At 36.1% G+C, this 27,768-nt stretch overlaps 1 protein-coding gene across 1 annotated transcript; it reads right to left on the minus strand.

Annotated features, from left to right (window-relative positions):
* Positions 1-1,238: 1,238 nt before the first annotated feature.
* UHMK1 (U2AF homology motif kinase 1) lies at positions 1,239-27,478 on the minus strand. The gene is made up of 8 exons (XM_053606863.1): positions 26,988-27,478; positions 25,126-25,418; positions 24,290-24,481; positions 22,437-22,531; positions 15,656-15,732; positions 15,394-15,492; positions 10,569-10,657; positions 1,239-8,418 (listed from the first exon to the last, which is right to left on the minus strand). Exons 1-8 carry the CDS (start codon positions 27,253-27,255, stop codon positions 8,272-8,274), a joined length of 1,260 nt encoding a protein of 419 aa, XP_053462838.1. The 5' UTR covers positions 27,256-27,478; the 3' UTR covers positions 1,239-8,271.
* Positions 27,479-27,768: the final 290 nt, after the last annotated feature.

A 27,768-nucleotide genomic window follows, 5' to 3' on the forward strand; every position in this document is an offset into this window, starting at 1 on the left:
GAAACGGAGATCTTGTAAGGTCGTGTAAGGAGACATCAAGGCCTAAAATAAGTAGTACCAGAGGAAATGCGAAAGGGAAGCTGGATCTGAGAGGAAATACTGGGTTGACCAGGAGGCAGTCTAGCATAGCGGTATTGAGCACTGCTTCAGAGCCAGACATTCATTTGCCTACCGTGTAAATAAAACCCAGGAAGGAAGCCAATCTAAACATCCATTACCTCAACCAAAAAAATGCAGAGAAAACTAATACATTCTTCATACGCCTGTTGTGAGAATTGTGTGTATGTGTGTGTGTGTGTGTGGGGGGCATTTAGCGTAATGCACAGTGTGAAATAATACTCAGTTACTATTATTCCTGCAACTACCAGTGAGGAGAGATTGAGAATGACTGCCAAGTAGTTCTTGAATTGGGCCTACTTCTGCTTTTCAAAACCACAATTTGGGAGTGTTTCTCAAATTGTGGTCCCCAGACAGGTGGCAGCAGCCTCCTGTAAACTCATCAGAAATGCCAAGTGCCCAGACCCCACAAAGAACTACCTCCAGAAACTCTCAGGCTGGGGCCAGCAATCTGTATTCTAACAAGCCCTGTCGTAAGTGTGAGAAGTGCTGATTTCAACATTCATTATCTCTAATCTGAGCTTTTATTTTTTATCAGTCTCTTAAAGTGTCCCTCCTAAGTCTTTCCCTTAAATTTACCATCTAGATCAGTCATTGCCTTCCTAAAATAAACCTGCCAATGCCCCTCCTAAGACAGAGTAATATATGAATTTCACCTCTAAGTTTTACAAAATGTTGAGCAAGTTTACTTAACCTACTTGAGCCTCAGTTCTCATATGTAAAAAGGGAACCAAAATGGCAACGTTTCATAACTGATGGTGGTTTCTTTTTACTACTGCACCTAAAATCTCACTGGGTTCTCATGACATAAAAATACAACTAATATCAAAATTAAGACCCAAATCTCCTAACCCTGAATTCTGGCTCTTTTTATCACATCAAGCTGCTGCCACAATATCAGAAACATTATTCCAAAATAAAAAATTACATTTTAGTATTGTCAAGTTGATACACCATTTCCAAAAATGAAAAATCATACTCTTTAGAACCAGATGGTTAGAATTACATGGAAATTTTTTCAATAGTAGTTTTTAGTAAAAATTAAATCCTAAAAATAAATACATTTACCTGTTATCCAAATATTTATACTGAATATGGAAATAGTAAAAATAAAAAAACAATTTCTTTATTTTTAAGCTTTATTTTATCACTCTTATCAAACACACATATCAACAGTGCATCTTATGGTAGGTCAGTTTACACCAAAACTGAACAAGGCAATTGTGTTCACAGAAAAAGTTTTCAGCAAAAAAGTACGCAATACAGTCAATTAAAATGCAGTGTTCATACTTTTTAGTTATATAGGAAAGTGGAAAATAAAAGTCCTTTGCTACTCAGCAAGAAAAAACAAGTTTAAAAGAAATTCAGGGATCTGAGAAAAGAACTTCCTGGTTCTGACATACATCTATAGTCCCACTCGGTTATTTAATTAAAAAAAGAAACCTCACAAACAATAAGGCATCACAAAGAACAGAAAACCATAGTGCCAAGAAATGCCAAGACCAATATGCAATTGGAACTGGAAGAAATGTTACAGACAACTATCCACTATGTACTGTAATAATATTCTCGTGGTTCTGAGGTGAAGGTAAACCACCAGGAGAGAAGACTCCTTATAACTGGCTTTGGTTTAAGTGAAAATTCACATTTTTTCTAACCATACCTTCTTTTCAAAAACATAGTAATTACATGTTACTAGGAACACAGTACGAGGTTTTTATATTCACAAGCAACCACTCCAGTACTGACACAGGACACCATAAGTTAACATTTGTTGACCATAAGTGGATTCCTAGGAGTAATCCAATGATAGCAAAGATGGAGCCCTTTTTTGGGGAAAAAAAAGTCCCTTCCACCCCAGATTTGACACTGTTAAGAGGACATAAAGGAATGTTAAATTACTTAAGATTTTTCAAAAGAAAATTAACTATGAAAGAATAAATCTTACTGGAAAAGATAGGACAGTTTACACTCTGCAAAGTAAATTTTCTAAAGACATACAAACTTTTTTCTTTTAATAAATAAACACTACTTAGCTCCATAAGGTGCTGTAATTTTGCAGCCAGTGCTTACTAATGCCACTCACTGTACCCAATGTGCAAAGGGCAATACAGAGATGGCTCATCCCAGTTTCCTTCTGATCCTTGACTTGCAAGAGTGGTAACATACACAAAATAGCTGGAGTACAAATATTTATTTGTAAGAATTAGGCCAAAGTTACTAGGGATATGTAATCCAGTTTCACAAACTCTTAAAATAATTTTCTGGGAAAACAATAATAAGGAATGTATAGGAAAGGCAATGTTTCTGTGCTACAAGTACCAAATCTAGATTTTTAAAAGTAAATACCATTTTTAGATCACTAACTGAATGGAAGATTACTAATACCAGTAAGGAAGACATTTTCTTCCCCCTCTCCTTGTTTTATTACCTTTCTCCTCCTTATTCTTAAATTTGGCAGTCTCTGATGACCCAGGGTAGTAAGATAATACAGCTACATAATTCAAATAGCTGAAGAGATTTTGTGTCTCCATATGCATGATTTTAGAATATTTTACCACATTTGCTTTTATACACTTAATTGTCCTGATATCATGTATATTATTAAGAGGTGATAACTTAGAAGGGGAAGGCAATTCCAACCTGGAATAAAAAAGTGATTATAAATAATTCTCTTGCTAACAATCAAGAGCTTATGGCAGCAAGCAGGGTTCCCCTCCGGAAAAAGTAGGTATTGATTCCCCCTGCCCCCCCAAAAAAAACCCATAAGTAAAATGAACAATTCTAGTTGTTTTTTCCCCCCAGAATGTGACTTATTCTCATTATACAAAGTAGTATAACAAAACAAGCTCTCTTCTGTGCAAGAATTAGTGATTATATGTAGTATGAGGCAAGTAAAAATGTTTTTCTTTGCCTTTAAATTAAGACACTACGAGCCAAGATCACAAAACAAACATAGCTTTTAGAAGAGCTATCACTTGTTTTCAGGGTATTATGATAGCTACCCAATGTAATGGGAAATAATACCTGGGCAATCATTTGATTAGTTTCCCATGAATTCCAGCCTTTCTGGTACCACAACCACAACTGTCTTGATTATGACAACTCTCTGAAAAGCGCAAATAAAGCAAATTTAAAACACTAATCCTCAGAAGTAGTATAAGAACAACGAAAGTGCTGAGCTGTAGGAAAATGAATAAAAACTTCCTATCAGAATAAAGTCTGTGTAAACTATGTATCTTACACCTTTAAGATCACCTTAGTGACCACCTATAAAATATAAAATATCCTAAATGCTCTCTGGTTTATAGACATTTCTTTTACAGCCAATTTCTCCTATAAAATCACAGCAAAAATAGTTAAAATTAGATTTACTTTCTTCTTACATATCTGTAGTACTTACTTGTCAACTGCATGCCACTATATGAATCTCCTGATCATCATGTAATTTAAAAAATAGTGAAAAACATCTGGGGCAAGTGGCTAGTATAAGAAACATGATATATCCTGCAGTATCAGGTAGATAAGCAGCTAACTAAAACAAAACAAAGCAAAACAAAATCTTTAAAATTCTGGGTATTCTAAAAACTAACATCTCCATGTTTCCCTATGATTAAGAATGGAATTTACCAAATATACTACAAGAGGCTCAGATGAGCTCCATATGATGGAGACAACATTTATATATTCATTGAGAAAGCTAGTAAGTGATATTAACTTGAAAGATTACCATCTCAAAATAAAGGTGATTTATTGAGCACCTTAAGAAGAAATGGGAATTCCTTTGAGTTAATTGTGACCAAGGATTGGTCTGCATGTGACCATAATTGACAATAAATAAATAAATAATATCAGAGAGAGCTACAGTAGTAAGATTTGAGGAAGGAGCCTGATATTAAAAATGGAACTAGATGCAAGGAAGAATTAAATTCTGCCAGATAACTCTGGCTTTTCCATCATAAGTAATATCTGAATAAAATCAAATATGAATAGTTTTATGCACATACACAAAAAGGTAAACCAAGGATATTTTGGACTTTTATACTGTGACTCAATCCAAACGTTATTCCAAGGGAAAGGCAGAGGTGCAATTAATTGCCATCATCTGGGAAGCTTTTACCCAAATGACTTTTAGTATTTTCCAGAAACAAAAGGCACTTGCTTAATCTATCTATACATCCACCTGACCAAAAGTCGTGACGAGATTCCACCTGTACCCTAATCTGAATACAGGCACCTAGTACGTACCCTTGCATAAGAGTCTTGATAAACACATGGAGTGTTTCACACTCTCACCCAGTAACTATATTATTAAAGTTAGAACCATGGTGCTGATTTTTATTAAATTGTAAAAAATAAAATTTCATGCTGCCAAGTGAAACTGATAGTAAAAATTTGTAAAATAGGCCTAATTTGATAAAGTCAGAAAATAAGACCTATGAAAATGATGCTAAAATGTTAGTTACTGGTATTTGATGAACACCGGTGAAGGGCTCTGGTAAGTGCTCTACCTCTGCCTTTAATTTAGTCCAGGAAAATCTAAGTGATGCCCTCACCAGGGTAAAGTCCAGTGTAGTAAGATAGATAAAGGCTCATCTCCATAGTTTCTCTTCAGCTTCCCTTATATGGAAGTACTCTTTCTGGCAGCATTCCTTCTAATAAATTTGCTGAAAAGTTAAAATATAAGTAACATGAATCTAGAAGGCAAGTTAAATAAAAATTCAGAGATTTTCTTTTGAAGGTTAATTTAACATTATCTCAGCATTCTTTAGCAGTTGGACTACCAAAAAGGCAATATTTTCTCTCAATGAAAACAAAGAGAAGGATGAATATAACCATTATTTATGGTTTCTGTTCTAAAAGCAGCTATAGTTTTGGCTCAAGACATAGCAGAAAGGGAATTTCTCTAAAGAGAGTTGCTATATTGATAGCCAAAAACCAAGGAAGACATCCATTGGTAATAAATGCAGATCTCTTATTGCAAGAGGATAATATTTTTAAATTCCTTTAAAAGGTAGTCAATACTTACTTCTAGCTAGTGCTCTTACTGAAATGTCTAACTCTACTTGTTCTTCTCTAATTCAGCATTATAATTTTGCTAGCAGCTAGCTAGCCACCTCCTCTAAATGTTTCTAAAGAATCACAGATTTCCTATAGAATAATCACTCTATATGCCTTTTTGGATGCAAAACGGGCCACAGCAACACCACAGAACAATAAAAAAGTTAACTAAGAAGGTAAGAGGCAGTACAGGTATTTACAAATGAAAGGCAAGGAAGCATAAGAATTAATTTAGAAAAAGAAAAACTACCTGAGATAAAATTTGCCAAAAAGGGTAGGGGTTAAATGACAGGAACCCTCATCTCATTACCCTGACTCTCAAAAGGAAACTTTCAAAATTTTCAATAACTTTATGAAATCAAAATCCCTGTTTCATCTTAAAGGAATTGTGAAAATTGCATTTTCTGATAGTATTTGGTTCAGGTTTAAGAAAGACATTAAGTAATCTTAGAAGGGAGGGAGAACCTGCTAATGTTATCTTTGGTAGAATGGGCTAAGAGTTATAAAACGACAATTTGAAACATGGGAGGCATCTTTTTTCGATCCTGTGGCTTTAACATAGAGTATTTAATTCAATGCATGGTTAATTCAAGGCTCATCAATATTCTCTCAACTCCCTTAACATCTGGTTTGCATCTTCTGTAAAAATAGTCTACAGTGTTAAACACTAAATATACATATGACTCTATCAACAATAAGATGATGATGATAAAGAATGCTGGCAAGTTCAGCATCAAGATGTTAGCAGCATACTGCATGACTAAGCTTAGAAGCCTCGCCTGCAGTTTATTTGTAAGGGTTTTTCTTTTTAGGAAGTGGGGGAGAGAAAGTTACAGGTGCTAACCTAGAACATTTGCCCACAAAAAGAACTCAATGGTATTATTCTGTGTTCATCAGAACACATGTAAAAACCTAACGTTTCTCATCACCACAAAAGCTGCTACCCATTCAAACATTTATGTTTTAAGAGAGCTTAGGTCTTTACGATCCTGGTTCTACTCCCTTGAATTTTGAATTGTAATCAAGCTAATTAATCTCTGAAAAGTCCAAAATAAAACATAATAGTTATTCCTTCTAAGGGCACATATTGAGGACCATGCCGCAAGACCCTTTGGTAATTCATAAATCAGCCTCCTTATACCAAATTTGGCTTCCTAATAAATATTAAAAAGAGACCTCAGTAATTTGGTAACTATACCTAAAATGTCAAATAGTGGTTGTTTGAAAGGGGGAAAGAATTCATTCTCCAAAATGTAAATTCTAATTGGACTCTCAGTAATCTGCATGGCACACACAAGGAAAGATTATGAGGAGGCTCAAAGCAGGGAAAGTTTTTAAAACACTTTTTCCTTAGGAAAAATAATTAATAAATAAAAATTTCATTCAGGTAAGGAAAACAGGCAAAAAGTTCATAACCTGTATACGATTTGTCTTTTTTTTTGTATAATCAGTGCTTTATAAAGTTTCCTAATTTTTATACCTTTACAGATAATCTACCATAAAGTGAGAAGAATCCATAATTATAATTCTTAAAACCAGGTCATTAACCTGGGTCCAAGAACTCATGCATATTGACATCCTCGTCTCAGGGACTTATTAGATTGTTACAAGTCTTCTAAGAATTCTTCCAAATTTTTCTTCCTTTCTACTTTGACATTGTCATATCTATTATCTTTCTTAACTTCCTTGCAGTCAAAAGCCAGACTATGCCATTCCTCTAGCTTTTCTTCAGCTACAGACAGAGGCAGAGAATGAGGGAGAAGAGGAAAGAGACAAAGAAAGACAGAAAGGAAGAAAAAAAGAATCCTTGATTACTCACCCCCTCTGACTGTTTTTCTTTTTCCTTCCACTATATATCTAATTCTTTCTTTTTTATCCACTCCAATTTTCCATAGTTGCAGAAGAGCCACATCTTAAGAAATCTTACAATTTTAGGAGAATCAACACTAAGACAATGAGCCAATACAAGGTCTATAGTACACTGAAGGTGGGGATAATTCACAAGTAGCAAAACCTTTTTTTTTTTTTTTGTTCCAATCACTTTGAGAGTTTCAACATAACTCTAGGCTAGACTCCAGTTTGCTCTGAGCCTGTCAGGAATGGACTATTTTATCATTTACATTCTATCAAACTAACCCAACTCTCAAAAAACATATACTAACTCTTACAGATGTGAAACAGGTAGGGAAAAGATGGGTGTAGACTGTATTAGCTCACAAGATTCACGCTATAAAGTATACTGACTCAAATTTTCTCTAATCTTTCACATTTGCGCTCTCACTCAAGCATACATACTAGACATAAAAATTGTGCAAGATCAAGCATCAGCTTTCTATTTTAAAAGCCTTAATTAAAAAAAAAATGTAGATAGGCTCACTGCAGTTTCTTTAAAGAAATATTCAGTCATACAGTACTCCTTTAAAAAGATTCACAACTCAGTGTTAAGAACACAGTAGGTAACTGCTGCTTGAAAATTACCCCGTTTCCCCGAAAATAAGACAGTGTCTTATTTTAAGGTGTGCTCCCAAAGATGCGCTAGGTCTTATTTTCAGGGGACGTCTTATCTTTCCTGTAAGTAGGTCTTATTTTCGGAGGATGTCTTATTTTCGGGAAAACAGGGTACTTAACATTACTGAGAGCATCCAGTGCCAGCTCTGATACTCTAGTATCAAAATAAGAAAGAACCACCTGTCAACATAAAGAAAGAATCTCTAAGTAATGTCACCAACCTTTAACAAATTTGTTAATAATATTCACTACAATACATTCACCCTTACTTTATGGTCACGTAAAATAATTAGTGTCTTTTTAGGTTATATAGTGAAGAGCAGCACCTGCCGTACTGCACAAGAAAAGGCTGCCCACATGGATGCTCTAACGCCCCTCAATGTATAGCTGAGAGGTCTTGTCCTACTCAGTGCCAAACATCTGCGATGCAGTCACTGCTTGGGCAATGGCTGCACATTAGGAGGATTAAATAAATGTAAAAAGTACCCCCTTAAAAATGGGAGGGGAACTCCTGCATTCAGATATGGAATACAATAACCCAGGAAATGGAAGAGGAGAAACAGGAAACAGTCCTTAGGTTACTGATTAAAGCAAGGTTTGATACAGATATCCCCTCTTATAGGCACTCAGCGGGTAGAATGTAGCCACAACAAACTTCCCATCAAACATCCTTCCAGTCAGTAATTTCTGAGCAGCTTTGGAATCACCAGCGTTTGCATACTCCACGAAGACCTGGAAGTGGACAGAGAAAACAAAGTAATTTCATTTCCACCAAGGTTTTTAGATCAGTGCTTTAGCAACTTGAAAGTATACACATCACTTGGGAATCTTGTTAAAATGTTGAGTTTGCTTCCATAGGTCCAGGTGTCCAACCTGCAGCCCTTGGGCCACATGCAGATTATTTTGAGGACTGTTTAGCTTATTTGTGGTGTTAAATATCACAAAAAGTATGCACAGATCTTTTCTTTTGCTCATCAGTTTTTGTTAGTGTCTTTGTATTTAATGTGTGGCCCAAGGCAACTCTTACTCTTCCAACTTGAAGCAGAGAAGAAAAAAGCCTGGACAACCCTGGAACATGTGGCCTGAGTTTCTGCATTTCTAAATAAACTCCCAGGTGATACCAATGCTGCTGGTCTATGCACCATACTTTAGAACAGTGAAGTATAAAATATTTCTTTATAGGTCAGATCAATTCTAAAAAATTCATCAAAGACAAGCTGAGAGAAGGATGTATAATCTTTCACCATGCTCATGTAAGAGTGATAAACAGTACTAGTCACTTGCCCAAAGTAGGGCTGAAGTGCAGAGAGCACTTCCTCACCTCTTTCCAAATCTTGACTCATAAAAATATAACCATTTCAGTACATCTTTCCTAGTACCCTACTTAGAACTACGACTCACCTGACCCCAGTACTCCTTAAGCCTCTCCCTCAATCTACTTTTCTCCCTAGCACTCATCACCCATTTTTTGTCTGATTTGATCACTGTTTGGTGTTTTATGATGAGTGCCCAGAACATAATAGATGCTCAATAAATATTGGCTGAATGACTAAACCGTATTTAACATGCTCCTGACACTGAACATGGTAAATGCTATTATTACCTGATGGGCAATAACTATTCATTAAGACAAAAATAAATTTAATATTCCTTCAGTTGCCATGAATTTTCATAACATTAAGTGTTGTGCCCAGATCTCAAAATCCCCCACAAAGACCACTAAGGAGCCGAGTCCGATGCAAAAGCAAAAAAGCCGTTTTATTGCAAGCTCGAGCTTGGGCCCCTGGGGTCTCCATTACAACGGAGTGGAGCCAGGAGCCCCCAGCTCTGGAGCAGGGTGTTTTTATGGTCCCACGCAGCAGGTGGGTGTGCATAAGCTTGAAACAAAGGGGGCGCTTCTGGATTGGTTAGGTGGGGGGGGTCCCTGATTGGTGGGCAGTTGTCTCATGATTCTGGGGAATTGCCTGGGCTTGCCTGAAAGATGAAACTTACTGAGTGAAATGGCGGAGGGTGAGGGGGAGCAAAACTTTTAAGATGGCGCTGGTCTTTCATAAGCTATAAGATAAAATAATAATCCACAACCAGAGTCAATTTTCCCCCTCAAAAGATATTTGCCAGTGTCTAGAGACACTTCTAGTTGTCCGAGTGGGGGTGGGGGTGGAATTCAAGAACAGAATTCCACATCTGCACAGAACAGATGCCCACAGAAAACCATCAGGTTCAGATGTCAATAGTATCAAGATTAAGAAAGGTTAAGATAACATTAAACAATATTCTGTTTCTCAAAAATAAAATAAAATAAAATAAAGATTTTCTTATATCCTCTGCCATATAATTTGCAGAATTTCTAAAGAAGACACTCTGATTAGTTTTAGGCTGTAAATTTTATAGATGCAGAATTGGGGGATAATCTTAAAGCCTCCCTCAAGCCAGACTCAGGTTCTGTGGTTCTCAGTCCAGCATATTTTCCTTCTTTAAATTTCTGATAATTTCTATCACAATAAGAACCTAACCTAATTGGTTTTCTAACTCTACTTAATTAGAACAAAAGTGAGTCAAAATATTTCTGTAGCTAAACTTGGTATAAATTAGCACGATTCAATTTGCATCACTGTTTACAACAGTTCCAAAGTAGATTAATACTTCCTTAAAAACTTAAAAACTCCTTAAAAACTCAGTAAATGTTCAGTGATTAAAAAAAATACAAGAAAATTATATAACTTTTAGAAAAAGGAGCTAGGACAAAAAAAAAAGTCATCCAAAATGCAAAATTCATAATTCTTAGTAAAATTTTTATATATTATCTTTCTACAAAACTAAAACATTCAATGCAAATTTAATAACCTCTAAATAATTCTGTAATTACAAAAACATTTACTTACTTGCCCTCTGCCAGGATTTTCCTTTGGAACAAGCAGAGATACCACTGGTCCATATTTTTGACATTCCTCTTTTACATCTTCTACAACATCTGGTAATTACAACACATAACAGTAACTGCTATGATATGATTAATAAGCATTCAATATTTAAAAATTTTAAATCATCAAAGAATTCATGAATACATACTATAAGGTCATTTTCCATATATTCTAAAATTAAGCTTTATGAATATAAATTAAATGCATTTAATAATTTTCTTTTTGTATTTTAAATTTAGTGATTTGAAGAGGTGACACATTCCAATAATTCAAAATTTTAAAAACTAAAGTTTTCCTAACATCTCCCCAACTGCCATTCCATTCCCCTTTTTGATGGCAACAAACATGATCAGTTTCTTCTGTGTTCTGCCAGAATTATAACATATTCAAGCAAATATGGTTACATGTGCTGTAGATAAAATAAGGTAATTTTGCTTTTTCTTTATTAAACAACATTATCTTGTAGATGTTTCCATATCATTATATAAAATTTTCTCATTTGTTTTTATGGTTGTGAAGTATTACACATGCTCAATAAACTGGAATGTCCTTTACATAATTAAACTATTTCCAAACTGTTTGCTATTACAAACACTACTGTAACAGACGACGGGTGCAGAGCTCCATGCACTTGTGTGTGTCTAAATTGACATGAAATTGTAATTGTTAGAATTACCAACTTGCTTTTTTCATAAAGGTTTACCAATGTAAACTGCGTCCACAGAAGTATGAGAACATCTGTGTTCCTGCACCCTTACCCACAAGAGGATTATTATTAATAAATGTTTTCATCACTGGTAATTTAATGGATAACAAAGATATTGCAGTTTGGTTTTAATCAGCATTTCAATAATAAACAAATCTGAAAATGTGTGAAGTACATTTGTACTTCCTTTCCTACAAACTGTATTAATAGCTGTAAACATTTTTTCTTAACATATTATTTGCCTTTTGATCTTTCTTACGATAGTTTATGTCAAGGTAGAATTTGTTGAATTATCATTATTTTATTGCTTCTTAGTTTTGTGTCATATATGAGAAAGGCCTTTCCTACTCCAATATTAAAAAATAAAATTTCCAATAATTTTCAAATTAAAAAAATTCTTTCCTTCCCTCCTGCCACACTTCCTTCCTTCCCTCATCCCTTTCTTTTCTTTCCTTATTTCACTCCCTAAAATTGTTTTTATTTTTTTTTTTTTTTGAGACAGAGCCTCAAGCTGCCACCCTGGGCAGTGCCATGGAATCATAGTTCAATGCAACCTCCAACTCCTGGGCTCAAGCGATTCTCCTGCCTCTGCCTCCCAAGTAGCTGGGACTACAGGCGCCTGCCACAACGCCCGGCTAGTTTTTGGTTGCAGCCGTCATTGTTGTTTAGCAGACCCTGGCTGGATTCAAATTCGCCAGCTCAGGTGTACATGGCTGGCGCCTTAGCCACTTGAGCCATAGGTGCTGAGCTCCCTCACTTGTTTTTTAAAAATATTTTATTTTATTTTTTTTTTTTTTTGCAGTTTTTGGCCAGAGCTGGGTTTGAACCCGCCACCTCCAGCATATGGGGGCGGCGCCCTACTCCTTTGAGCCAAGGCGCCACCCAAAATATTTTAATCTTTACTTGATTTGAAACTATACAATGTAAAGTTTGAATTCAACTTACTTCCCTGCCCCCATCAAAATTACAAGACAACTGTTCCAACATATATAATAATTTCCAGCTAAGAAATTGATCTATAGCTAACACATGCTATTTGATGATGACTCTGCTAAAGTACAAAGGTACTTAATGGAATTACATCATCTGTTGCATCTGTTTTCTTGGAAAACTCTTAAATACAAATATTTAACAGCAATGTTTATGCAAAGTTTAAATACTCAAGTGTATTTAGAAGCAGAAAAGTGTTACATAACAAGATACAAAGAAAAGAGTAGAGATGTCTCCTTAAGGTTTATACAAAAAAGCCCAGTGTTTAATCTCTTTATAGAAATTAAAATTGTGTGTAGACAGAATGAGGTGATGAAGACAGTAGGTGGACAGTCTTAAAGGACATAAGTAGTATTCTGAATTGATTCTAAGAGATTATTTGAGTCAATGTACTTTAGAGCTCAGACTAAAACAAGGCTGAGTGTAAGACTTTCTTTCAGACAGACACCCTGAAAAGTCCAGAGTCTGGAGACTTAAAAATATAGCAGACTCGGGGCAGTGCCTGTGGCTCAGTGAGTAGGGCACGGGCCCCATATACCAAGGGTGGCAGGTTCAAACCCAGCCCCAGCCAAACTGCAACAAAAAAGTAGCTGGGCATTGTGGTGGGTGCCTATAGTCCCAGCTACTCGAGAGGCTGAGGCAAGAGAATCACCTAAGCCCATGAGCTGGAGGTTGCTGTGAGTTGGGACATCACAGTACTCTAGAGGGCAACAAATTGAGATTCTGTCTCTTAAAAAAAAAATTAAATATAGGAGACTCAAAGAAACTACATTGTTTCACTTGGCAGTTAACTATATTAAAGCTCAGGGACATGAAATAATTTATCCTTTCAAGAGGTACTACAGTGAAATTAGCCTTCTCTGTAATGTTTTAATTTTTTACAAGCAATGTATTCAATATTAAGCAATTGATGTTTTAAATAGGAAAATAAGAGTTTTAGAGATACATAGACCCGACTCTTAATTTTTCTTCGTTTTGTGACTGAGCCTGAGTTTACTCATTATCTACAAAATGGAAAAATAATAACTACCTTTCAAGTTATATATAATTATATGTAAAATACTAGGCACAGAGTTAAGTGTTCAAAAAATGAGACCTATTGTCATGTGTCATAGAATGACACCAACTGACACAAGGATTATGTAGACTCAAAAAAGAATAATCTAAAAGAAAAGGATGTAAGACATAGAACAAGAAACAAAGTAAGGAGAAACGGAATCAGTACAAAACAAAGACTCCTGTTTTAAATGTTTTCCACTTTAAATAGTAGGATATAAAACTAAATACAATTTGTGGGCAAAAGATATAGAAAATCAAAAACTGTCAGGTCAAGAATCTAGAAAATATTTGAGTATGATGTTAGCAAATAATAACTAAGACACAGAAATCAATAAAATAATAAAGAAATAGGAAAAAATTAGAAAAGTTCAAAATTGAGTGCTGAATGACATTCACAGAAAACATGGGTTACTGGCTCAGTGCCTGTAGCACAGTGGTTATGGCGCCAGCCACATACACCAAGGCTGGTGGGTTCAAACATGGCCTGGGCCAGCAAAACAACAATGACAACTGCAACAAAAAATAGCCATGCATTACGGCGGGTGCCTGTAGTCCTAGGTACTTGGAAGGCCGAGGCAAGAGAATCGCTTAAGCCCAGGAGTTAGAGGTTGCTGTAAGCTGTGAAACCACAGCACTCTACTGAGGGCGACATAGTGAGACTCTGTCTCAAAAATAAAAAAAGAAAGAAAACATGGGTTACTAGGCAAGAACTCTGTTAACTTTCTACCTACTCTCACTTATAACTGACAGAACTTATATGTAGCCATAACCAACATCTTTCTCTTCCAACGTATTTCCATGAGCAGGACCTATTCAGTGACTGCATGAGGTATCCTTCTTCTTACCCAAAAATAATCCCCAAGATCTGCTTTTTCTCCTCTATTACTTATCTCCTTAACTAGCACTTTTTCTCTTTAATTAGTGCCACTATTTACCAAATAGCTCAACTCAGGTGTCTAGGAGCCATCCAAAACTCTGCTTCACCATTTTTCTTATATCCAGTCACTCAATTAGGTGGACTGACCCATAGTGTATATCTTGTTCCATCTTTCCTTCCTTCCTACTATACACCAAATATTTTTTGAGTACCTACCGTGTGTGAATATAGCAGTTAACAAAATAATAATATAAAAAAATACTAGCTCTGACGGCACATACATTCTAGTGGTTAAAAAATAGCTAACATTTGCTGATTGCTTACTATTTGCCAGGTATTGGTCTAAGAAGTTTTTATTAATTAACTCATTTAATTTTCACAGCAATCCTATGAGATAGGCACTATTTACTATGTCTATTGTACAGATGAGTGGAAGCAGAACATAACCTCAGTCTACACTCTTAACCACTGTACAAAACTGCCTCTCTAGTAGTAGGGTTAGGTTGACACAAATGCTTCCTAATAAAACACATGCTCAATTATATCTTCCTCCCACTTAAAATTTTGAATAACTCCTTACTGCATACAACAAAAAGAGGTATTTATTGGGTGATTGCCATAAGCCAGGAACTGTTCTATGCCTGATGCAAAGTTCTTTCACCAGTGCTACTATGTCTGGGATAAAATCCAAATTCTTAAATACACTACCCAGGTGTACCCAGGCTACCTCTTTAGCTTTAACTGACAAGACTGTCACAACTATAATTGTGTATTATAAATCTGCCTCCTCTACTACCCTAAAGACAGGGAATAATACCAAGATGGCAACATAGGAAGTACTCAGTAAGTATGTCTTGAATGAACTATTAAGAACAAAAAAAAAGAGCAAAGGTAGAAAAAAATAACACAGAGCAGAGCTAGAAGAGAAAGAGCAGAGAGACAGAAGTTGCTGGGAAAATTCATCTTCTTTACTGATTTGGTAAAAGGAGTCAAAAAAACATTATGAATCAAAAAGTGAGGCTATTTTAGAGATCATATAGTTTGAAATCCTCACTGTATAAACTAGGAAAATATGAAAATTTTATGAATAGATAACTCTATTCGAGACTTAGGTAAGAAAAGACACATTAGACTATAACTTAGAAAGTACTAACCTTCATATTCTTCCTCATTCTCAAGATAATCATCATCCAGCACATTCAGCAGTCTTAGCACTGGAGTAGGAAGCATCACCAGATCTTCAATATGAGGGGCTGTTAAAATTCATCATGATATAGTTACATGTATTTAAATGTAAAAACCCCCCAAAATAAATCGGTGAACAAGAGAGAAAGGAGTTTCAGAATACAAATTACTCCTGATATCTTACTTGACTGTCAAATGATCAGGAACAAAATAAAAACACATATAACTTACCAAAAGGAATGCTAAAGAATGGACTGCACAATGCCATTTCAGCAGGAATTCTTCGGCTTGGATCATCATGAAGCATGCTAAAACAGGAAAACAAGTATCTTTACAATTATTGACAAAATGTAAGCAAGGTGGGCGTGGTGGCTCGTGACTGTAATCCTAGCACTCCAGGAGGCTGAGGCGGGTGGGTTGCCTAACCTCAGGAGTTCAAGACCAGAGGGCCATGGCACCATAGCTCACAGCAACCTGAAACTTTTTCAAGGTTTGACTTAAAAGAGGTGACTGAGACGGTCTCAAAAAAAAAAAAAATTAATTAATTAATTAAAAAAATAAAAATAAAAATGCAACTATTAAAGTAAAAATGTCTAAATGTTTATCACAACATCAGTTATGTTAGTATGAATCATTCACCTATAAAGAATATAAATTTCAGTTTTTAGCAAACAGTTCAATATATCATGACACATAACCATATGATTATAATGTGATTTAAAGTAATGCTTTTGACTAATAAAATGAACATAGGAAAGTGACTTGAACTCTGTAACAGTGAGTGGGGGGAAAAATAGACACAGACTTAGTAATACAATAAAAAGGAAAAAAAAAAAAACCACAGAGAGTAGTGGGACGATTGTTGAATCATGTCTAATTTCCCCTCTAATTTGCAACTTGATGACAAAACCAAAAAGCCCATGGACAACATTTATAACAAAACCATAGAGACACGCCAAAGAGCCAAAGCAACCTTGAGGAAAAAAAAAACAAAGCCTGAGGCATTACACTACCTGTCTTTAAAATATACTACACAAAGCTATAGCGACCAAAACAGCATGGTACTGATATAAAAACAGAGACATGGACCTATGGAACAGAATAAAGGCCCCAGAAATAAATCCCCGCACTTACAGCTAACTGATTTTTAACAAAGGTGCCAAAAATACATAAGGAGGAAAGGAGAGTCTCTTCAATAAACAGCGTTGGGAAAACTAGATATCCATAGAAGAATAAAACTAAATCCTTACCTCTCACCAAATACAAAATCAACTCAAAATGAATTAAGGACCTAAATGTAAGAACCCAAACTATAAAACACGATTAGAAAATAGGTGAAAGCTACATGACATTGGTCTAGGCAATGATTTTTTGGCTACAACCTCAAAAGCACAGGCAACAAATGCAAAAAACAAATGAGATTATACATACTATTCAATTAAAAAGCTTTTGCACAGTTAAGGAAACAATCAGCAGAATGAAGAGATAACCTACAGAATGGAAGAAAATATTTATAAGCTATATCTCTGCTAAGGGGTTAATATCAAAAACATATAAGGAACTCAATAACAAGGAAACAAATAACCCAGTTAAAAAATGGGCAAAACACATCCATAGACATTTCTCATAAGAAGACATAAGAATAATTAACAGGCTTATGAAAAAATGCCCAGTATCAATAAACATCAGAGAAATACAAATTAAAACCACAATGTGATCATTATCTTACAGCTGTTGAAAAGGCTAATAAAAAGACGTAAGTATTGGCAAGGATGGGGAGAAAAGGGAATTTTTACATACTGCTGGCAGGAATGTAAATTAGCATAGCGATTATGGAAAGCAGTATGGAGGTTCATCAAAAAGTTTAAAATAGAACTACCACATAATCCAGCAATCCCACCACTGGAAATAGGCAGCCCCAAGTTACAAATACCCAATTGACTTATGACTCAAAAATAGCAGTCATTACAGGTAATAGGTAAGTGTATCTGTTCTGATCTATACACAAATTTAACTTAAGAACAAATCTACAGAGACTATCTCATTTGTAACCTTATAAGTGCCTCCATTTATCCAAAGGAAATGAAATCAGTATGTTGGAGAGAAATCTATACTCCCACATTTATTGTAGCACCAGTCATAGTAGCCATCAGCTATAGTTAATGATGACATATTGTATTCCTGAAAAACACAGATGGTGAATGCTAAGCGTTCTTACTACAAAAATGTAGTGAGGTAACGCATTTGTTAATTAGCTAGATTTACCCATTTCACAATGTATATACACTTCAGAGCATCATGTTGTATGTGATAAACATGTATAATTTTGTCTGTCAGTTAAAGAAATGTTTTTAAAACGTCCACAAAGGAAAAAACAAAAGAACTGAAATGTTGTTACAACTTAATAAGGTTAGTTTATCTCTATATAGCTGCTGAAATGTTTACAGTGTAAAAGGGCTATTATTTCCCTATGATAAGTAAACATTTATTATTAAAAATAACCCAATTAAACTATCAGTAGCAGTAAAATTGCACCATACTGGTATCTATCTGCAAGGAAGCAGAGACAACAACAGTAGTACTAATGAACCAGAGGAAAGAATAACCCCAAATCATCAAAACGAAGCACAGCAGGCCAATTCGTGAAAAGTAGCCAGAATGACAAGGGGTTACACATTTTAATATCAAGGGAACAGAACGTAAAATCTGGAGGGGGTAGGGTAATCTAAATGCTAAAACCTCTTAAAACTAACTAGTCAAAGGTTCCTTCCACGGCAGTCTCACAGCAAGAAGAAATCATAAGAATAAAATCCAAATTGAGCAGGATGAGATAAATGGGGGGGAGGAGGAAAGGGATAAAGGGCACCAGAAAACAGTAGGGGAGAGGAAAAGCCAGGAGATGTCTGAATAACACCCCTCAGATGATGAATGCAACACAGAAAGACCACAATGCACTATAACCCACCACTTCGAAATGAGCAAAATATATTTTTTAAAACAATACAGATATGAAAAAGCAGTATGAATCAAAATTAGAAAATCTCAGAAATTAGGTTATAGAACTTAGCAAAGAATTAGAGATTTTAAAAAATCATTTTTATAGTCTTGAAAAAAAATCAAACCCTCTAGATCCAACTACCAATTTAGAGGAATTAAACAGAAATACGTTAAACTGCACCATAAAGATACAATCAGCAAAATTCAGACTGTGGAAAATTACACTGAGCCAACAATCTAGGATGTTCAGTAAATAAACTAAAAGAGATACGGGAGAAAAGAGATAGTAAGAGAAACCTTAAATTAAGAGAACTAAGGGCAGTGCCTGTGGCTCAACGGAGTAGGGCACCGGCCCCATATACCGGAGGTGGTGGGTTCAAACCCAGCCCCCAACCTCCACAAAAAAAAAAAAAAAAAAAAGAACTGAAAGGATTTTTTTTTTTTTAGAAGAGCAAAGCTAAACCACGCCAGGTTTAATGTGTTTAAGGATGTGCGCTTGAGTAATAAATCTATAATGAAAACAAGGAAGTAATTACCATAAAAGTTAGCTGTAGTGGCTACTTTTAAGAAGAAAGAAGGGGGTTGAGAAACAGAGGACCTCAGGTTGCTGGCAAAGTTCTACTTCTTGACACGAATGGTAGTTACAAGGTGGTTACAATGTTTCTAAAGATTCACTAAGCTACATCTTTATTTTACAAGTGGTTTCAGTTATCTCTGAGTTTGTTTATTTATTTATTTGGAGACAGAGTTTGCCCTTTGTATAGTGCCTTGATGTCTTACTTCACAGCAATCTCAAACTCTTGGGCTTCAGTGATTCTCTTGCCTCAGGCTCCCAAGTAGCTGGCACTACAGGCACTCGCCACACTGCCTGGCTATTTTTAGAGATGAAGTCTCACTCTGGCTCAGGTTGGTCTCTAACCTGTGAGCTCAGGCAATCCACCGGCCTCAGCCTCCTAGAGTGCTAGGATATCTGTGGTTTATTCTACAGAGAAAGGTTTGAATAACTTGCATGCATACATAATATGCAAAAGGACATTAAAAGGAAATACACCAAAGGGCTAACATTAGAAGGTAGGTTTATAACTTTTATTTTCTTCATCACAATTTTTTGTAGTTTCCAAAATTAGTATTAGTTGTATAACCTGGAAAAAAGCTATTATTTAAAATAATAAAAAATAACAAAGTCAATACTAGAACTTAAATGATTTAACTTTGGGGCTAGAGTCTATTTTTAAAATTTTACACTGCTAGCTCCTCAATGTAAAATCTAATTTGTTTTTTGTGTTTTTTTGAGACAGAGTTTCATTATGCCGCCCACAGTAGAGTGCCATGGAGTCACAGCTCACTCAAACTCTTGGACTCACATGATTCTCTTGCCTCAGCCTCCCAAGTAGCTGGGACTACAGACACCCACTACAACGCCTGGGCTATTTTTTTTGTTGTTGTTGCAGTTGTCATTGGTGTTTTTAGATGGCCTGAGCTGTTTTTGAACCCGCCAGCCTCGGTGTATGTGGCCAGTGCCATAACCACTGTGCTACAGGCTGAGCCATAAAAATCTAATTTGTAATACCCAGTATCAGTTAGATATTAACAGCTACTTACAACTAATTTGAAAAACACATACCAATAAGTATGTCCAAATTGAAGAGATTTTAGCAAGTTCTGTGGATTGTACCAATGCTAATTTACTGGTTTTGATATTATTCTAATGACATATGATTTCACCACTGTAGGAAACTACCTAAAGGATAGGGATCTCTCTGTAACATTTTCACAGTATCCTACATGTTTGTAATTATTTCAAAAGAAAAAGTTATAAAACAACTAATTTGAAGGTTTATAGGGCCAATAGTCCAAAGAAACTATCATACTAAGATTCAAAGATGGGCTCCATCCTTTTCTAGCATACCAATTCTTCTATTCATTTCTGGCTCTTTATTTTAGAAGCCTGAAAAGCCTACTTTGGCTAACATTGTCAGGCACCACTCAGCAATGTTTTAGTCAACAAGGGACCACATAAACAATGGTGGTCTCATAAGATTATAATGAACCTGAAAACTTTCTACTGCCTAGTGACAAAGCAGCCGCTGTATGCATCATAGTGTAATACATTACTCAGCAGCATGGGTGGCAACACTGGTATACATAAACATACTATGCTACTAGTCACATAAAATGACTGTACATACAATTACGTACAGCATATAATACCAGATAATAATAAATGACTGTTACTAGCTTATATATTTATTACTTTTTATTATCATTTTAGAGCATATGCCTTATAAAAAAAAAAAAGTGAGCTATAAAACAGCCTTCAGAGCAGTGGTTCTCAACCTTCTTAATGCCTCCTAATGCCGTGACCCTTTAATACAGTTTCTCGTGTTGTGGTGACCCCCAACCATAGAATTATTTTCGTTGCTAGTTCATAACCGTAATTCCGCTACTGTTAACAGAATCGTAATACAAGATGTATTTTCACTGTTACAAAGGGGTCACGACCCACAGGTTGAGAACCGCTGCTTTAGGGGCATTACCATCATAGGAGATGATACAACAATGCCTGTTAATACCCTTAAAGGTCTAGAAAAACAATGTGTAGGGGTAGAAGACAGTGATACTGATGATCCTGACCCTGTAGGCCTAGGGGCAAACAAGTGTGTTTGTGTCCTAGTTTTTAACAAAAAGTTTAAACATTTAAAAAAAATTGTAAAATTTAAAAATAGAAAAAAACTTGAAAATATAAAGAAAAATATTTTTGCATAGCTGTACAATGTGTTTTAAGCAAACTAGTATTAAAAAGAGCCAAAAGAAAATTTAGTTTATAAAGTAAAAAAGTTATAGTAAGCAAAAGTTAATTTATTATTGAAGAAAAAATGATTTCATAAATTTAATGTAGCCTATTCATGTAAGTGTTTATAAAGTGCACAGTAGTGTACAGTAAAATCCTAGGCCTTCACACCTTTTCACTACTTACCACTAACTCACCCAGAGTAACTTCCAGTCCTGCAAGCTTCATTTATATGACCACTGCTTAAATGGCCTGTGCAGATGTACCATTTTTTACCTATTACACTATTATTTTTACTGTATCTTTTTATGTTTAGATATGTTCGGATACATAAATACTTACCATCTGTTATAGCTGCCCACAGTATTCAGTACAGTAACACACTGCACAGGTTTGTAGACTGGGAGCATCGGCTGTGCCATACAGCCTAGCAGAGGTGTCCTAGGTATGTGTAAGTACACTCTATGATGTTTGCATGACACAACAGCCTAACACACATTTCTCAGAATGTCTTCCTGTCATTAAATGACACAGGATTGTACATATTTATTTTCAAAATATCTATTGTACTTTAATATAATCAGATATCAAAAACACTCTGTCTCCAGAGCTATTTAATGGTAAATATTTGAAGTATAACTTTTAAAACTACCTTATTCAAAATAGTGTTGATTTATTTTGGTCATGCAAAAAAGCAAACCTGGTCTTTCACTAAGACTCTTTTAAAACCGTTTTCCATTAATATTTAGAACTGCCAGAGCTAGGAAAGGCCAAAGCTATAGTGGTCCAGTTATCTATCTTCTAGTGAGTAAGTAGTTGCCAGGAAGGAATAAACATCTGGTATTCACTATAAACAAAAGAACATTCCTTTGAAAATAAATTTAGTAAAATTGCTTGATTCCTAATGCTTTTTCTTTTTTTTTTTTTTTTTTTTTATTTATTTATTTTTTTTTGGCCGGGTCTGGGTTTGAACCTGCCACCTCCGGCATATGGGACCGGCACCCTACTCACTGAGCCACAGGTGCCGCCCTCCTAATGCTTTTTATAGAAAGCTAGCCTATATAAGACTATCTGAACTAAAATTCTTACTTCTAGGGGAGCAATGCCTCTGTATATTTAAGCAAACTAGACATAATAATACAAATCCATTCAATAATTAAAAGAAAAAAGCCCACTTCAGATAGTAAATGTATGCAAAGCAAGTTTACAGCACAGGTCCTGTACCTTTTGATAAGGTCTCGTAGGTGATAGGCTGGAATTGCAGCATTCACCACTGCTTTACTGGCAAATATGTGATCAATAATAGCAGAACTGTTTGCCTAAAAAAAGGAAGAAAAGTCTATCTTTGGTTATTCAATTCAGTCTGTATTCATTGAGTACTAGGCAGACAGAACATGGTGAGTAACATGCAACAGAAAACACTCTCTTCTGAGAGTTTACAATCTTACTGGAGGAGAAAATTTACATAATTATAAGGTTCTAAAGAGGAGGAAAATTTTTTCTCCATTCTCAGTACCTAGCACAGTACCTGGCACTCTATGAACATCAACTAGATGAAAGAATAAAGAAAGAAATGCCAAAGCAACCACATAAAAATGTAGTTTAATGCACAGTTAGAAAATTAATGTGTAATAGTTAAGTCAGGGTATCTTAGTGATGAGTCTTCAATTGGTTTTCAGACAGAAATGCAGTAAGTTTTCAAAAACAAAATGAAGCACTACACTTGTCATATTTTTCATATTCTAAATCTTCATGGAATATAACGTTTCTCTTCTTGAGAACAATACAGACTCAGAATTTTGAATTGTGCACATGAATAAAAAGACCTGATACCATTATTAACACTAAAATTTATTAAATACTACAGGCTGTAACCTATGCTAAAAACTAAGCATCGTTTCTTTTTAACCTCAATATTTTTAGGAGATATAGGTTATCATTATCCTCATTTTACAGAAAGCAAATCATGGTTTAGTAACCTAACTAAATAACTTAATAAGAGATAGTGGCAAGATATGAACCCTTCAGAGCCTATGCTCACTCCCACTTAGCAATTTTGCCTCCAAAGAGGGAGATAAAACAAAATGAGGTTTTATCTAAAGAGGCATATATTAGAGATCCATTAGTACACATCGTGTCTTCAAATGTCACATAAATTTAAATGTGACCTAGTTCTGATGAGCTCTGAACCAAGTAGATACAGATTGAAGAGCTTGAAGATAGTCAAAGCTAATTCGAGTAGGTGACCTATATTTGGATTACCACTAAGAATATGTAGCCTCTTGACTATTTTGGAAAACCAAGTGATAAAGAACGACACTGATTTTACTCCCATAATAGTATTTTCTTTTACTAGCTACATTTATTAAGCTATTAAGGTATTCTCTCCAGGAATTGCCACACCAGAAATCAATGACTAAGAAATTAAAAGAAACAAAATTCTACATGTTATAATAGCCATACACTATGTTTAGATGCTCAAAAAAAATACTTGTTGCTTAGTATCAAAATACTTAATACCAAATACTTGACTAATATCTAAGTTCTTAACCTCTAATATTTGAATGAACTTTTTGTCTGTTTACCAGTTAAGAATTAACTACAGTATATTTTTAAACATATTATGGGGCTTTAATACTGTGATACCAGTATCCTTTAGGCTTGAGGTTTGATAAATAATACAATATTTTAGAATTATTACTGATTTTCATAGTAAACAAGTATTAAAATATTTTTTAAACTATAAAGCATTATGTAAAGATCATTCAATTTATAATATGTTTGTATTAGTAATACCTTAAAATCTAATATAACTAAGTTACTAGACAAAGAATCACTTTTGCTTCTTCTAGAAAACACATTTCATTAAGCACTTACTACATGCCAGGCCTTGAGGAAGGAACCGTAAGAAAATAATGCTCACTAATGCATCTGTTGCCGTAGAAGTGGCATTTAAGGTACCATAAATACAAAAAGAGGAGTATGGGTAAAAGAAAGCAATAGCCTCCAAGACAAGATCATCATAAATAAAATACTCAAATTAGGATGAAGAACCCCAAAGCCAGGCACTAGTTTACCTTCCATTCCTGAGATCTGACTGTATGTTTCAGTTTCATTCCTGAGAACATTTCCAGTAAAATGATCCCTAGGCTCCATAGATCAACAGCTGAGGTACATTCTGTATCACTCTGCAGGCCAGCCTGGGCCAAGCAATTCTGCAGTTCTGCTTCTGGAGCCCGATACCCGTCTGTCTGAATATACTTTACATCCTAAAGAAAATGAATAAATAGTACGACAAATTAAAAGCTGTTCAGCTTCCACCCATCTTTTTAGTGTATTTACTTTTCTAAAAGTACAGTAAAAAATACTTCCAAAGAAAATGTCAAAAATGTTTAGCCCTCACTTATCAGAATTCTTTGGCTCATTAACTGAGCATTTCTCAGAGGCAAGGTCTACATTTTCCACCTACCTACTCATAAAGATGTCTTCATTGTATCATCTCTTACCTATTGCATACTGCTAATAAATAAAGAACTGATAAACTATGGAGAATGGAAGATTTGCCAGAATTATCACATGCATTTGCCCTAAAATAGAGCCCCAACACCGAAAACACCAGGAAAAGTAACTGTACACTTAACCAAACGCTCACAAAATTAAAAAGCATTCTGTGTAGGTTAATTTTAATAATTCCAGAGTTCTCTTGTTCTTCACTAATTCCTCCTACCTGACCCAAATATAAGTCCTTTTTTCACATGGCAGCAATGAAATCCTTTTGATTTGATTCATCCTCAAGTATTTTAGTCAGAAATGTCTTATAAGTCCCTACTAAACTACCCCTGATATTTAAAATTATTTAGCTTGGACTCACTAGATTTTAAACTCTGAGGGAAAAGAAAAGGTTATTTCTTACCTGATTACCTTCTTTGAAGCTAAGTCCAAAGTCAATGAGTTTAAAACATTCATTCTCTGCACTCCACAGTATGTTACGTGGTTTGAGGTCTGCATGGACGTAACCCTCATGATGAAGAAAAGCAAGGGCTTCCAGAACATCTCTGGCACAATGCTGTATCATCCACATGGAACAACCCTGGTGACTGGAATATAAAAGCAATTCCGAAACACTGACGTCCAGGAGTTCAAGCAACAGACACCGTGATGGCACATTTGGAGAGAAATGAATTGTAAAGACTCCATACAAAGTCACTAAAAAAGAAACAAATTATACTACTTTTAGAATTAGATTCAAAGGAAATTACTACTAAAGTAGATAACTCTGCAATACAAATCCGGGATAATCTAAATAAGGATAACTTTGATAAGCAAAATTCCATTATAATTTATTTTTCCCATGAAAGAGATCTTTGGGTAACTGGGTCATTCTAATAAAATGAGACAACCGCCAACAGCTGATTACCATTCAAAGATATTGACATGGCACAATGACTCAACTTATGTCTTACCAAATACTTAGTGGTGGGTGAATAAGCACTTACAGTGCCAAATAAAAATGATTAAAAGTAGAATATTGCAATGCGTAAACACCAAATTGAAGACTGCTTCTTAATCCAAAATAGCACTTTAAAAACATTAAGCGATTAAGATTAAGATTTAGGTAGGGCCCAGTTGCTCATGTCTGTAATCCTAACACTCTGAGAGGGTGAGATGGGTAGAATGCTTAAACTCAGGAGTTCCAGACAAGCCTGAGCAAGAGCCAGAAATATCTCTACTAAAAATAGAAAAAAAATGTAGTGCCTGTAGTCCAGGCTACTGGGGAGGCTGAAGCAAGAGGATTGCTTGAGCCCAGTAGTTTGAGGTTGCTGTGAGCTATGACTCCACAGCAATCTAGCCTGGGACAACAGAAACTCTGTCTCAAAAAAATAAATAAAAAGAGATTAATACATTTCAGATGACATTTTAACCTAACCTTTCAGAGATTCAACAAGTCCTTAGGCAAAAAAATTTTTCCTCAATACCAAGGCTATAATTATATATATCATTAAACCAGCTAAAAAAATGCAGCACTAACGTTAAGAAATTCTTCTCCAAAATGGTATTATAAAAAAAGGTCGCTCTTCAAATTAAATATGGATTATACCTGGCAGGAAATCAGATATTTCTTCATTAACCAAAGCTATAACTAATGATAAGCTTACTGTTGGTGTAATGACAGTAAGGACACTTTCACAGATCAATCTTCAGTGATTAAATATTTTACATTCTAAATATCTGAGTCATGAAACAGGCTCTCAAGAGAGCAAAAGTCTAGTGTTCCTAAATTTTACACTTCCAAAAGGACTCCAATGTAATAGCGAGTCATTTCTTCCAAATTTACACTTAAATATATATCAGGTGAGCTATATAGGGAGTTACCAGCATTGATGTCATAAGCCCTGGAGTTTCCATTTTCCACTGGTGTGCCAAGATTCAAAAATTTCCATGCAAGATATGACATCTAGAGAAAGCATACCTTCCTTTTACCAGAAAAAATATTTCTCTATGCTAATAAATGTGGTATTCTCCGATGAGACCCAAAGCAAAACTGAACTTACTGAGCATCTACTATGTGACATCAGGCAACGCAGATCACCAACTCCATCTTATCGCAGACAGTATAAAGTGAAAGGGGAAAAGGATAGGGGCCTAGATCAGGCGAAAAAGAAGGCCAGACCCGCTTCTCCTGCCTAAAGGACGAAAGATGGAGAGCTAGGCGGAGAGAAATGTGTGCCTGCACCGGAACCTGGGCAAGAGGAGAAGGTAGACAACTGCAATTACCGATGTTCCTGTGACCCTGCAACTGCTCCAGCGCCGCCCTCTCTTTGCGGAAACCATACTCTGCGGCCGAAGCCGCAGCCCCCGTAGTTCCTGGCGGCAAGAACTGCTTGAGGGCGCCGGGGGGCGAGCCGGGGTTGCCGCAGCAGCGCACCCGATACACCGAGGCCGAGGAGCCGCTACCCAGGCGGCTCTGTACCTGCCACAGCCGCCCGAAGGCCTCCAGAAACCGCGGCGGTTCCGCGCCCCAGGCGCAGCTGGATCCCGCCATCGGTGCGAGCAGAGGGCACTGACACGGGAGCTGACGCGACGCCCGAGGCAGGCCGGCAGGACCCGCGGTCACATCCCCGCCCGCCGGACCAGCGGCTTCGCAGGGAGGGGCCTGCAGCCGCCTCACCGAGTCCCGGGACCTTACGCCGCCATGATACCGGAAGCCGTAGTGCGCACGGGTCCCTGAGCCGGAAATGGAGGAAGAGCCTATCCCTATACGAGCTAAAGTGGGCGGGGCCAGAAGGGGTGGGGCTGGAGTTGTTTAGATAAACTAGGTTCGCAGGAAGGGACAGAGTAAAAGCTTCATTATCCAATAGATAGTATTCCAGGCCCAATGGTAACCGTTTGCACATTACCAGAAGCTAAAACTGTTCGTTTTTCTTGTTGAGGCACCTCACCTCATCACTGGGAACCCAGGAAAATAAAACTCAGTGTATAACACTCATAAAAGGAATCTCAAGGAAAATACCCATGACTGGAGGGCAGAGAGGACTTACCACCACCCCCAGGCCCA

This window comes from Nycticebus coucang, chromosome 10 (assembly GCF_027406575.1).
Source record: "Nycticebus coucang isolate mNycCou1 chromosome 10, mNycCou1.pri, whole genome shotgun sequence".
NCBI lineage: Eukaryota > Metazoa > Chordata > Mammalia > Primates > Lorisidae > Nycticebus > Nycticebus coucang.